Source organism: Anarrhichthys ocellatus, unplaced genomic scaffold (assembly GCF_004355925.1).
Source record: "Anarrhichthys ocellatus isolate YVR2014 unplaced genomic scaffold, GSC_Weel_1.0 scaffold19, whole genome shotgun sequence".
Lineage (NCBI taxonomy): Eukaryota > Metazoa > Chordata > Actinopteri > Perciformes > Anarhichadidae > Anarrhichthys > Anarrhichthys ocellatus.
The window spans coordinates 1276106-1290651 of record NW_022280049.1 but is presented as its reverse complement, the minus strand read 5'-3'; the positions used below and the strand labels follow the sequence as shown (position 1 = coordinate 1290651).

The following is a 14546-nucleotide window of genomic DNA, read 5'->3' as shown; positions in this document are numbered from 1 at the left end:
ATATATATACACATATATATATACACATATATATATACACATATATATATACACACATATATATACATATATATACATATATACACATACATATATATACATATATACATACATATACACATATATACACATATATACATACATATATATACATATATACATCTCTTGTGAGGCATCAGTAGAGGGGTGACCACTACTCACTACTCACTATTCACCTACTTTAAAGGGGAACACATCTTATGTGGAAAACAGTGGGACAAAATCTTTTGTGGTTTCAGAGAGCGCTATGCAAAGGCCTGAGAAAGGTCCTCATGTGATGTCACTTGAGTCAGGGTTGGTGGGGATGAAGACTACAAGTTTGAGTGTTTGGAGTTAGAAAGAAGTGAGCTTTCCAGATCTGTCGAGCCCGCTGCGCATCTGAGCTCACGGCTACATTAGCCACATAGCACTAGCATAACACGCCCAACTCTCTGACAGAACTGCAGGTGGTGGAGTTGCATTGTGGGTAATGTAGGCGCCTGCTTTTGCATCTCTGGTTCTGCTGCTTTGCTTATGATTGGTTTGTTTAACTGTCCGTCATGAGTCTGACAATGTTACAGGAATGCAACGCTGAACTCTTTTACCGTTTGTGACAGAATTTTGTCCAAGACACTGTCAAAGCAAAAAGCAAATAATTATTGGTTGTATAATGATAATTAAACATCATGGAGTCAATAACCACAACCAAATCGGGGTGCCAGTCTTTAGCCAGCGGGCTCCTGAAGGTGCCTCCAGTGAGAGGACGTCAGCCTCGAGTACCACCATCACTCCATTTTAAGAGTAGGCTCCTGGTTATGCACATGTGGTAGCAATTTTAGGGGTGGTAATCCCCCGCCCTCCTTTGCCCTGTGGGTCTACATAGAAGCCCCCTTTTTCCCCCCCATACGCCCCACCTAGTCTGCCTCCTTGTGAAGCTGCGGCCTTTCAGGCACTGCACAGCCCCTCGTTGCCATATAAAAGAGCTGACCGACTGGGGCAGTAAACAATTTTGTTTACGGCAAAATCTCGGAGTGTAATCAGTGGGACGACATACTGGCAGCTGGCGTCAATTGTCACCACGTTATTGACCGCTATAATCAAGCACAGATCCTTTTCCTCGTGAAATAAACAGAAGGCAGAGTTAAGGGTTCGGGACACAACAGGACTTTATGGACCAGTGGAGAAACTTTGAAAGGGAACCACAGGAGCAAATGTTTAATTTTTAAGATTTTATTAAAATACGGTGTGGAGTTTACCATCGGAAGTTACCATCACAAACATGATTGTTTCTAATAAAAAAGTAAACAAAACAAAAATAAAGCTTAAGAGCCTAGTTACAGGAGAACCTTTTTTTTTTTTCTTTTTTTTTTTTGCAGTCTGGTGAAAGAAAAAAAAATAAAATAAATTCACACAGAGTGAGTGGAAAAAAATGTTCACATGTTGTAAAAATACATTTCCCAATTTTAACATTACACAGTCACTTCCAAACATTCATTCATTCATTCCTTGTTAGATGGTTAGATGTCAGTGCCGATAGAAAGCAAAACAGAAAACAATAAGTTCAGACCTGTGCACAAAAGGGGGAACGAGGAGAGAGCGGCTTCTAAAAACGCAGGAGGCTGTTCTACATTCTGGGGGCAGAAAACTTGGTACAAGGGACATGAGACAGAGGGCAACCGCTGGAGGATATGTGTGCATTTGAACCCTGAGAGAGAAAAAGTGACCGATTCTCATCGTAATTTTCTGCTTTTTTTTTTTTTTTGACAGACCACACCAGTGTCCGCTATGCCCCCCTCCCCCTCCCCACTGGGGCTCTGGCAGCACAGTGAAAAGATGCTTTAAGAGCCCCAGAGTGGTAGTAGTGGGTGGGGAGGCATTCTCACACCCAAGAGTGAAATATCAGCTGCGGCTTTGTGAGCATACACACTGTGCTTATGTTAGCCGGCGCACAAACACGGTACCGGGCTGACTTGAACTATTCAAAAGTTTAAAAAAAGAAGAAGAAAAAAACCATAACATCTTATCAATGCGCAGTAAGACATCACACTGAATGTTTGTGTTTGAGCCCAAAACGAGGCTTAAATGCGGTTCATCAGTGACAAAAGAAATGCAACGTGCTGCAGATTTAGACCTGCCGGTGTGTGAGGAGCGTTCTGCGGAGCAGCCCTGATTGTGGCCCGTTCTTTTCGACTGGATGCGTCTCCTGACTTCACCTACTGTGGTCGACTGGATTAAGGCAGTGAGTGGTTCCATGGCGACTTTCTATAACAGCTATTTTTACAGGGACAGAATAAGTAAGGCCCAGAGGATATCAGCTGGAAAACACAGTTGGGATAAGACAAATAATATTTAAAAAAAAAAATAAAAAAAAAAAAATAAAAAATCACCAGTAGAGGGATCTCTTGTTTTTTCTCCGAAATGTTTCAGTACAACATGTAGAACACAGACAGCATATCCATAAAAATGAAATCCTACAATAAAACAGAATGCTTTTCATAACAGTGCACTGCTGAACCGAAAAATATATATATAATCATCATCATCAACAGCAAAATTTAAGATTACTATTATGCTCATATTCCGAACTATGGGGGTTATTTTTAAAAATATATACTCATCACATGACAGAGGAGCCGAGCATCTCAGGACACAGACATGCTCCGTGTCTCTCATAGACTCTGAGGGAAAATGTACATCACTGGAAACTGACCACGACACAAATGGCAACTCGTGTCGAAAACACTCTTGAGGGGGAAAAAGGTCGAGGAGCGGAGGGACACAGCAGGATGACACAAATTCTTTAAGCCAATAGTATTTCCCCTAAAGAATTACCTCACATGCACTATAGATAGAGCAGCCTGACAATGAAGGCGGGGGGAGTAAAACAAAACTGCATCTATTACTGTTCTAGTAAAAACAAACAAAAAAAAAAAAAAAACTAGCAGACCACGACGACCGCCGTTTGTTTTTTCCTTCTTTTTCAATAGCCAGTAAGATGGAGGTCAAAACACATCCACTATAGTCTGAAGTCTGAGAACGGGAAAGCCTTGTGCTGAAATTTCCACAATGAAGAAATCAAAGAGATACGCAAAGCCTGAGTATTCAGTGACCGAGAGCGAACCGAAAAGGATTTTGTCAATTCATTTCATGGGGCAATGCTTTTCTTTTTTTAATTTATTGTATCATTACTGCTACAATTTCACAACCCTTCTGGTAAAGAATAGTAAAGAAGTATCTAGAAAATCTGTACATAAAAATAAAAGGGTATGCACGGTACATTCAATATCTGTTACTGAGGTACTAGAAAGGTGTTCCCTTGACACCAGGGCAACAGCGTTAAAGAGTTACTCCTTGGGACTATTCCTTTGGAAAGACAATAGCTTGTTATCATAACAGGGTGAGGGAACAGACACACACACACACTCTCATGTCCCCACACACACACACACACACATACATACCACTGTCATTAACAAAGCCAGCATGCAAGAACACTGTCCGCTTGCTCCTACAGGGAAACTAAACTCTGCTGTCCCCTCACGCTTAAAGGAATCGGTGGATGCATACTGGTTGATGAGCAGGTGTCGGGCGGGCCATGACGGTGTGAGAGGAGTGGAGGGTGGGTGGATGCAGGGGTGGTGGTGGTGGGATGCAGTGAGATCTTATAAAAACAATAAGGCGGTAGTCGATCCCTGGTCCCCCATCCTGTGTTGTGAATGTTGGCAGTGTGAGATCCTGTTCTTCATCACTACAGCTAACCGCTAACGCTCAGCAACACCACTCTGAGCAGGGGGACAGCGCCCTCTGCTGGCGAGGCCGCTGCCATGCTCTCAGGTTCTCCAGCCAGAAAAGGCTGCTGCGTTTGATTCTTTGTGGGTAGAATGTGTGAAGACCCACCCACCCCCACCCCCACCCCCACCCCCACACACACACACACACACACACACACACACACACCACTTCCAGCATGAGATGAAAGTCATGCCCAGGCGCTCTCTGATATGATGCTATCATGTTCGTGACGAAGCCATCCGTAAGGGGCAGAGCATGTGTAACTGCAGGGCTGACTGTCCTGAAACTTAGATGGTCACACCGGTAAAAAGGTCACGAAGGATGTTTGGGTATCACTATCGGTAGTATGAGCTGAGCAGATACAAAAAAACGTTCCAGTCCGATAGAGCTCCACACTGACTGCATTACAGACCCCTCTGCTGAGTCAGCGGACGACAGTGCCAAGGGGAGCTAAGGGCCAAACAGGGCTGAGGGGCCGCTCGACGCCTGGTGGGGAGGACAGGATGTACGGTTGGTGATTCTGTCTGCTTTACTCTCGTACACATGTTCCCCCATCACAAGAAAGGTGGAGGGAGGAGAAAAAAAGGAAGAAAAGAAGAAGAAGAAGAAGAGAGCAGTAACATGAGCCATTAATGTACAAAGGGGGCTTCAACCTTTCTGCCTGCAGGACTGCAGGAGGCAGCAGACTGTAAAGCCTCATGTCAGAAATGCTATATAATTTTTTTTTTTTTTTTTTTACAAACAAACAAACATTAACACCTAGAACCACAACAGGGCAACTTTCCATTAAAACAACAGCCAACTAAGGATATAAACCAATCCAATCATTGAATCCTTGAGAACACAGTTATTGCTGATATTGTGGGGGAGTGAAGGGGGGAGAGGGGGAGGGGGGGATGGCAGGTAGGGTGGGTGGGTGAGATGATGACGAGGATGGAGGGATGTGTGTGTGTGTTCTGAGGGTGTGGGTGGGATGGGGCTAGCTGTGGATAGGTCACTCCTGGGCTGGTTATGTGATCTGAGGAACAAGACTGTGTAGATCCACATCAGGTCAAACTGGCGCTGCCGATGTACTGGAGGGGCGGGCTGTGTCTGATGCTGGGGGAGGGGGGGGTTCCAGAGGCGACGGAATGTGCTGGTGGCAGCAGGGGGGGCTATTGGTCAGAGGGGATGTCTCTGTCGGCTTCGGCCTTATTAGGGGAAGGGGCGTGAGGGGGGTGAGAGACGGGGGTGATGCCGTGTGACAGGGTTCCTGAAACGAGGCTTTCAACCCCTGCAACAGCTCCCGGGAGACCCCCTACTGCTGCAACGTTGATCAGACCTGGAGGGAATCTGAAACACAGATGAAGGAACATAAATCACGATAGCTGCTCGTTGTAAAATATGTAAACCCCCCCCCCCTCCCCCGACCATTCTCACCTTCCACACCCACTCCTCTCACCTGTAAGTGGCTCCATTAAGTTCTGGGTGAACGGTGGCGGCCTCCATGCTGGGCCACTGAGAGGCTGCCATCAGATACTCCTTATTAACGCAGTTCTTCAGACTGTCGGGGATTCGTCCTGGAGTTGGAGAAACAGACCGTTACTCAGAGAGGGTTTCTGGTCTGTTTTTGAGGACCTGATCAGATTCAGGGCTTTACCCAAATCTGAATTCTCGGGCCAACTCTGTTTCGCCGGTTTAGGCTGAATATTCAACTTTGCATAGATTGTACCGAATAGTTTGAAGCTACATTCATAATGTTGACTTTCAAATTATAAATCAACACTCGAATACTGCGCACCTTTCTCTATTTATTCCCTTTAAACCCAGTATTTCTGCAGTAAATTAAATTAAGCTACACGATTAACTGTTTCTCCTTTATATTTACTCTGCATCGGCACATGATCATAACTTACAGGTACGGCTTACAAAGTGTGTATTCAGTAGTGAATAGTACTATATTAAATTCCAGTGGTGGCTGCGTAGGATTGACTGTGTGATCCAAATATTGCCAATAACTCCAGAGGGTTGTAAACTCCAAAAAACAAGATTTATTTTAAATCAAAATACTCTGCATTAATCCATATCTGTTGTCGTCTAGACTTTCAACAACGACGGTCGAATCACTGTTTGCTCTCCCGCTTGCTGTACAAACAGTATAACACTAATGACGTTAGTGTAGCCGCATTCGAAGGTCAACGTGAATGAAGCTTTGAGGCTTCTAACTGTTTGGTAGAGAGCCCTATTATAAAATACTCATTTAATGTAATCAAGGCGGGTAACGGGTCATCCATCATTCTTTAAAATCAACTCCATACAGGCTTTCCTTTCTGTAAATCACCCGTAATGTTGTACACCCTTCAGCAAATCAGTGTCCACAGAATGAAAGCGTTGGATTTGTGTCGTTCCCTTCTACTCTATCTATAATGTATCTATATCCGTGTATTTAGGTGAAACAACAGGCTTGATCCCGTTCAGGGAGAACTTACCGGTGATGGCGCGGCGAACCTCCCTGGCTGCCTCCTCGCGAGCCTCCACGGAGGCCTGCTCACTGTACCAGGATGTGTGCGGGGTACAGATTAAATTGGGGGCGTCCTTCAGAGGCCCTGTTGAAAAACTGTGAAGAAAGGGAAAGGTCGTTACGGAGACGAGCGATGAGGTTGTGTGTCGGATTCAGCGGTTGGGTGTCGAGTGGCATTGTCACCTGAAAGGTTCCGTCTCATGGACGTCCAGGGCAGCCCCTCGTATCCGGCCCTCTTTCAGGGCCTGAGCCAGTGCTTTCTCGTCAACCAGACCGCCTCTTGACGTGTTCACCAGGAAGGCTCCCTGACGCATCTGTATCACAGAATCAATAACAGCACGCTTAGACTATGGGGAGCAGGCCATGTTAGACAAGGCTGGAACTTGAGATAATATCTTTATCTGGTACGCTGCTAAACAAAAGGGCGGATTATATTAGGATACGGTTATCCTGATAAAGCAGCAGTTTACATAGCTGATACAGGCACATCATTCATAGCATTTCCTCTAACAATTAGACAAGACAGAGTGCAAAAATGTCCTAAAAGAGTAAAACAATAAAAACCAAAACATATTTCATTAACCATTTATTTTTAAATCTCAAAACCATTGATGTAAACACATTTTTTCCCCATTGTCATTGATTAGACGCTGCCTTTTGTAAATACTCCAACATTTGAGAATATTGGAACATGAGACAAAACTTGTGTTTGGGCATATTCAGAGTGCACCCACACACCTGTTTGATGGTGAAGTCGTTAATGAGGTGGTGGTTGTGCTCGTTGAGGCTGCAGTGCAGGGATACGCAGTCAGAGTGGATGAGCAGGTCCTGCAGAGTGGCCATGCGCTGCAGGCCCAGTGAGCGCTCCACGCCATCAGGCAGGTACGGGTCATAGAAGATCACGCCGAATCCAAAGGCCTTAGCCCGCAGAGCCACGGCTTGGCCGACACGTCCTGCAAGACGAAGAGAAATGGGAAGGTTATCAACAGCTGCAAATAAGTAAAAATCAGCCTTTTATTTTGAAACATAAATTCAAAACAGGTCTTCCTCTGATTTGAGGAAATGTTAGAAGACCTGGCTCTGGTGCCCCCTGATAAATCTAGACGCCCACTCTTCACTCTTCTCTCACCTAGACCGATGATGCCCAGCGTCTCCCCCCGGATGCGAGCAGCTCCGCCAGCTACCTCCCTGATCTGCTCCACACTGGAGGCCCGGGTTCCCTCCCGGAGGGCCTGGTGCATCCAGGTGACTCGCCTGTACAGGTTGAGGATCAGACATAGCGAAGTGTCGGCCGTCTCCTCCACAGACGATGCTGGCACGTTACAGACGGCAATGCCTGAAAGTAGGAAAGAAACATTAGTCCCTCTGTGTGTTAGTCAATGCAGAAGGCCATGGTTGAGTCGGTGTCTCGGGAAAACATGTTTGAAGTTCCACCCGCTAACCTAGCTCGGCAGCTGCTTTGATGTCGACGTTGTCGAAGCCCGAGCCAATCCTGACAATGACACGAAGGCCTTTAAACTTTTCCAAATCATCTCTGGACAGAGTGATGGTGTGGTAGAGCAGGGCAGCAACGGCCTCATTTAGCACCTACAGAAGACAAACGCATCAGAAATCATTTTAATCACATTCAACTCCACTTAAAACCTCAATATTACACCACTTCAACAACTGTGAACGCTGTGGTGGAGACAGTTCTGCTTGATAGAATAGAAAAGACAGCAGTGCAGATCTTAATTACTTTCATACTATAGGATTGAAGTGTTCTGGCCTCATGGATTAGGGTTGCAGTATGGAAGTGTGTGTGTGTGTGTCTTTTCTACCTTCTCGTGAATCTCTTGTGTGGACTGGGCATCGCAGAAGGCCACTGTGGCCACATCTTTGAGGATGGGCATTTCCACAGTGCAGTCGCGCCCGTCCAGCAGGGCAACCAGGGGCCGCGGGTGCATTGGCCCGTTCAGGATGGGGGGTCGGATACCTGAGTCCAGCAGGAAGAAAGTAATGTTAGTTGCTGCATATTAGCAAGAGGTTTAATATTCAATAACCATTGCAAATCTGGAACAAAAATGCTAACACTAAAGGCCAACGAACACGTTTTCATCTAAAGCGTACTGCTGAGGATACAACGAAAAAAAGGGAGCAAGTATAACTTAAGAGTGTCCAGATCCCGTTTCTGTCCCACCAATACAGATAATTATATTTCAATATCAACAAAACATCGCCTTCAATCAACTGTATATATATATATATATATATTCAAGTTTCTTACCAAAAACTACATTCACAAGATTACATTTACAACACTATTTTTTTACTGAATGGAGCATGAACCCATGATAAAGTATCTCAATGGCACCTCCATATGTTAGCCGTTAGCTTCGGTGCTAACGTTTACTGGCTCTCCTGCCGATCTCAACATGGATCTGTTGTTCACAATGCAGCATTATCGGGGATGGGCGACTAGAAAGCATTAATGCTGATCTCCCGATCGCATGCGTTTGCTGAATATGAGCCGATAACGATCAACAGTAAAACTTTATTAAACTTGTAATGAATCCGTGGTTCACGTGCGTGCCGCACCGTGTGGCGGATGCGTACGGTTACACTACTACTCACTGCTGATGCCCCTTGATGTACACAGCTACCAACCACTTGTGTTTCAGAACCAGCGAGGTTGAGCTCGAGATCAATGACTCAACAGTCTGCATTTCCCACGTCTTGACTACCCAAGATGATGTAAGTCATCGTACACTCAAACTAAATCCCCCTGCACACATGGCTAAAGTTAACAGGAGTAACTGCCACACTCCTTAGACGATAACTCAAGACCTTGATGACTCTTTTCCCCAACGCATCCAACGTCACCAACACCCTCAGGGCACTACGAGGATGATGTGCGAGTGTGTGTGTGAGTTTTCTATGGTTAGAAATATGATGTGTTACTAAATCTGTGAGGGGCATGGAGAGTGTCCAGCATCCTGGCCTATTTGGTGTTGAACTCCAGCTCTGTTTCATCATGCTTGGAACCAGCATACACCATCGATCCCTCTCTGTACTTAAGATTCTTTAGACCCCTCATAAGGGTGAAGTTACATTTTGGTTTATGATGCAGAAGTCTGGGAACCTGACCTGCCATTGTATTAGAAGTGCACACGCAGAGAGATATTGGGGGGGGGGCTGGGACGAGAAGGGGAGAGGTGATGGAGTGTGGCGGCTGGGGTAGAGAAAACTGCGGGGTCTCGGAGAGGAGGCGGTGGGGGTTCATGAGGGGGTCTGAGTCATGACCTAAATTCTCCTGTCCGCAAGAGTCCCTCTTCCTATTTGTCTGGTTCCCCCCTTTCTTCAGACACAGACCACACTGGCAAACATCTGCATGTTTGGCCCATGTGCATCATGGTCACTCACCATTATGCCAACAAAGGAAATGTTGCATGTCAAACACAAATCAATGCCATAAATAAATGCCACATCTCTGCCAATACATCGGTATTAAATGGAGGGGAAACTGATACAGTTGTATCTGCAAATGCTTTCTACACCTCTCTCTCTCTCTCTCTCTGCAGTTCTTGGCTTGGACTGACCCCACACATGCACCAGTACACACCATCTTGCCCCTGCTGTGTGACAGGTGTGTGTGTGTGTGTGTGTGTCCCAGGGTGGGGGAGTGTGTCTAGCGGGAACATTTACTTGGACACGGGGCAGGAGGTAATGGTGAGACAGCAGACGAGGTAAGGGAGCCGGTAGCCGAGGGTGGAAAACAAATATTTGTGAACACTTCCTCTGACGTCTGAGCATTTCCCAATGCATGCATGAAAAGCACACCACAGAAAAACACACACAGCCGGTACGGTTCTAAATATGTACAACAATGTACTTCTCTACTGCACTCCGTTTAGCAGTGTGATTCACAGTTATTGCAGATGGCTCAAGAATGCTAACAGGCCTAATGCTACACGCTGAACGCACAAAGAGACGCTTACTGTGTAGAAGAATCCAAAGGGGTTCATCACAAAGACCCCTCTGAAAAAGTAGTTGTGGAAATATACAAGTAGGCCTACACAAAGAGTAATTTGAGTATAGGACACTGACATACCCGAGGCCTACTAAGCGCAAGCATGGCTGCACACACAATACAATTCATTCAGTGATTCATTCATTCTCCCTCCCTCTCCCTTTCTTTCCCCTCAATCCCTCCTCCTCTTCTCTCTCCCTCTGGCCGCAGTTGGAGGAGTAAGAGGTGAGGGGGGGAGGGGCAGCAAACGATGATAATGCAGCAAGCAGCGATACTCCACCCAGACGCAGCTACACACACACACACACACACACACTCGGGTATTCAGTTCCTTCTTGACGGCTGCGACAAAACCAATATGTGCTGAACATAAAAGGGAAACTGCACACACGCATTGCTGCTCCACACCCGAACCTTAGATCTCTACCCCCACACGTCACACATTTCAAAAAACACATGCCAAAATAGAAAACACATGAGCACCAGGCCTAACCTTGCATTATGAAGTCTGTGAGCCTGTCTTCCTCTCTCTCTCTCTCTCTCCCCTTGCTCTCCCTCTATCGCTCTTTTTTTTTTTCTCCCTCTCTCTCTCTGTCAGCCTGCTCTTGGCTGGCTGGATCCCAGCTGTCATCCACGCCCAGCCCCTCCCCCACACACAGCCTCCAATCAGCAGGCAGCTTCATTGAGGGCCAGCCAACCAGCACTAACCTCATTAGCATAGCCGGGTCTGAGGCCGAGGGCAGTTTGGGCTGTTGTCGTTTTTTAAAGAGACAGCTGGACCGTTTCCCCGTAGTTGCGGCCACGACCCTTCACCTTGTCCTCTCCCTCTCACCCCTCTCCAGAGACTCACCCAGACTGTTCCCTCCATTTTAGCACACCATTATGTCTGATCTCCACCATCCACAACAGCTCAGAATACTGTCTCTTCTGGAAATCTGCACTGTACCACCCATGACTGTGTAGCAACACAAACTTTACTTATGTTCTGTCATCTTCAATGTGAAATACAGTGCATCGCCTCCATCTGCACGTTCCTCGCGTCCCAATTTAATCAAATAAATTGACAAACAGCGACCTGCTTCACCCTCAAATGTACGGAGCCCCGTGAATGGACATGGGTGAAAAATGGCGCAATACTTTTGAGTTCTGGAAAAAAAGTACTTCCAGTCAACCCGAAGAACAAGAAGAAGAAGAAGAGAGCGAAACGGTGAAATAGTCTCTTAGCTGTAAGTGCGGGGCAGAGGGCAAACTGACCCGGAAGTACATTGACATAATTATTATTTTTTAACCTAAATGAAAAACATACCACCACCACATTAACACCAGAATATTCAAAAGAATGGCAGGATAATATATTAAAAGGAACCATTATAGAGCAGAATTATACAAAAATAATCTGGAACTGTCGGCACGTAGTTTAAAAAAAACAAAAAACTAAAACATTTCAACGTGTTCTAGTTTAAATCTGCCCTCACTATGGTCTGCCTACATATTTAACACAGCTACTGGTAGAATGTTGTGTTTTACCACCTTACACATTTTCATCTTTATTAATCATTAATATAAGGCTTAACTGTCCGACTGTATGGGTATGATGGCCTTCATAGCATTTTTATTTAAATTCTTTATATTGAAATAACAAAATATACTTAAGGCATGCAAGTTCTTACTTTGACTTTGTTTACGAGTATAAATCTCACCCTCACAAATGCGGTCAAGTCTCTGCCGCTTGACTTGTTTGTGTTTGTCCATCAGAGCCATAGACCACGCAGTCTGAACCAGGGACAGAGTAGAGCAGAGCCAAGTCCTATGGAGGCCTTTTAATGTCGTCCACTTAGCTTCACCTGCACACAAATAATAATAAGACACAGATGGTAAAGAAAACAATAATCATAATTCAATTGTTTCTATTTCCACATGATCAAAACTGTTTAAAAAAAAAAAAAAGGTACATTGAATTTTGTTTGTTAAAAACTAGCAGTGACTACATTTTCCTGGTATGAAAAAAGTATATTATTGTGTAGCTATTAAAACATGGACATGATACCTATAAACTTGAAGATTCCTCAAAATGAAAACAATAAATTGATTATAGTTATTTGTACAGTGACTGTAGAGAGACTCACTCACCTGGAGAACAGTGCCGGTCAGATTGACAACTTCGTTTACACTGTAAACAATGAAAAGACACATTGATTTTAGATTATGGCAATGTAGTCTCACTACAGGTGTCTTGTATAGAGCTAAAACAACAACTCCATGTTGCAGGATTCAAACAGAGAAGTCAACAAAATGTAACTAGTATTATGTGTTTTGTTAAAGGTAATGTGTACTCATAACTAGCTAATTCAGGACCGGCTAGTAAGGACTAATACTCTTTGACTTTACTTTCACACTGTACCATGGTTCTACATCTAACCTGTTACTGTCGGTCATGGACTACAACTTTGTGGTCAACTTTATTTTACAATAACACCGCCACTCTCTCACACTATACCCAGTTAAACAACACCGACAAGTTACCAGTTAAATAAAACGCTGTTACGAGTGGTGAATGTAACGACAACTTAACGTTAGTAGTGAACATGTAGCGTTGAGTGAGCCTCTCGTTAGCAGCCAAGTTACCGTTAACTAGCTAACCGCTAGCTAACCGTTACTGGTACTGAATGGTGAATAATATGTATATGTTCCTTCAAATACAAAAGTTACCCCGCTCTTACCATGTCGCTAGTATATTACAATCAACATGTTCGTTCTTAAAAGTATCAACTTGAATTAACTCTGAATCGCTAATGCTAACTAAATACATAGCACGAGAGCTAGCTAGCCGATGTTGGCTAGCTAGCGTTAACCCAAACACAAACATTCGAGGACTTTAAGTAGCTTCATTTAATGAAAACTACAATTCCCTGCTAACTCCCGAAGACACGCAGCATTTTTGGTGTTATTTAGCTGCCAACAAACTTGTTAAGTGTGCCAATAAATAAAAACCCATAGCTACATGTATCAGGCGTTTGCAGCATTGCTAACGTTAGCTAGCCTGCGCCGTTAACTAGCGTGCCGCTGAGTGTGAGGTGCAAACGGCGGGGGGAGCCCGTTCAGTCCGATTTGTTATCAGCGAGTGGCGCTACAATGTGAAATATCTGACCCACAAGCTACACAGTTCATCAACTCTACAGGGAAATGTGACTCGTCCACATGACTGAATTCAAGGAAAACTACTTTGAAAACCCGGTGACCGAATCTTGCAATAATAATGTCAGTTATTTACCCCGGATAAACTCTTTCAAGAGTGCTGAGGCAGTGTGCGTGCGTCGGTGGCGTTCCCTCTCTCCCGATCGCCATGAAATTAGACAAAAGAGGAAGTGGCCTGTTGGTGGGGGGGTCAGACAGCCTGTGAAAAAAAGCACCGGTGGACTGCAAGGAGCGCCCTCACTGTCCACGGCGGAACGACAATCTCAATCTCGCACAGGCAAAACTTTTCAGTGCAACGTGCCTCCTTGTAAAATGATAAAACTTTAAAATAACATGTTTGGTATACTTTAACTTTGTCTGACGATTAATGTTTTCAGATATCTAGCCATGTATCCGCCTCGAAAAGAGACGTTATTGTTACTCCGTTGAAGCAAGTTATATTTAGGTTTTTGTGAAAACTTTGTTGTCTTCTAAACAGAAAATGTGGTTAGTAAAGTCAGAATGAACTTAATGTATTTCTCTGCACAGTATTATACTAAAGTCAGCCACTAGGGGTCACAATCATGTTCTAATGTATGGGCCCCTGTTCTGTCGTTCAACTGGAGGCAGTATAAAGTTATTAGTAAATGGAAGACGATACACTTTTTGAAAAAAAAAAATTTCTCTATTCAATTTTATTTGTACATAAATTGTGCAACAGTAGTATTTCCAGCTGAAAATACATTAAAAATCATTTCTGAAAGGCCACCAAAACATCTGCATCAGCACCACCTTTGTCATACACTCTGGCTCAATGCGTGTACCCACTCCAACCACTGAAGTACATTACATTGTGCCCTATAAAGTCCAGCTGCAGCATCAACTCCGCTATTCAATTGACTTGTTGTAGTGCATGTGCCACCTGTTCAAAAACGTCTGAATCAGCGCAAATGGAGATTGCAAAAAACGTCTGGCTGTGAAAAGAAGACCAGAGGACCAAGAACTCCGTTTTAAGCTTAAGGCATGGTCAGCTTATATTATCAGCAGTATTAT

At 44.5% G+C, this 14546-nt stretch overlaps 1 protein-coding gene across 4 annotated transcripts; it reads right to left on the bottom strand.

The window, feature by feature from the left end:
• Positions 1-1232: 1232 nt before the first annotated feature.
• ctbp1l (C-terminal binding protein 1-like) lies at positions 1233-13737 on the bottom strand. Of its 4 annotated transcripts, none has more exons than XM_031857824.1 (11): positions 13591-13737; positions 12450-12489; positions 12020-12163; positions 8131-8285; positions 7753-7897; positions 7440-7646; positions 7049-7263; positions 6494-6624; positions 6279-6406; positions 5252-5369; positions 1233-5142 (listed from the first exon to the last, which is right to left on the bottom strand). In XM_031857824.1, exons 3-11 carry the CDS (start codon positions 12078-12080, stop codon positions 4965-4967), a joined length of 1338 nt encoding a protein of 445 aa, XP_031713684.1. In that variant the 5' UTR covers positions 12081-12163; positions 12450-12489; positions 13591-13737; the 3' UTR covers positions 1233-4964. The 4 variants fall into 4 exon arrangements, with proteins under 4 accessions (XP_031713684.1, XP_031713685.1, XP_031713686.1 ...); XM_031857825.1 differs by lacking the exon at positions 13591-13737 and adding an exon at positions 13321-13546; XM_031857827.1 differs by having other exon boundaries at positions 5052-5142; positions 5230-5369; positions 13591-13734.
• Between the last annotated feature and the right edge of the window lie 809 nt (positions 13738-14546).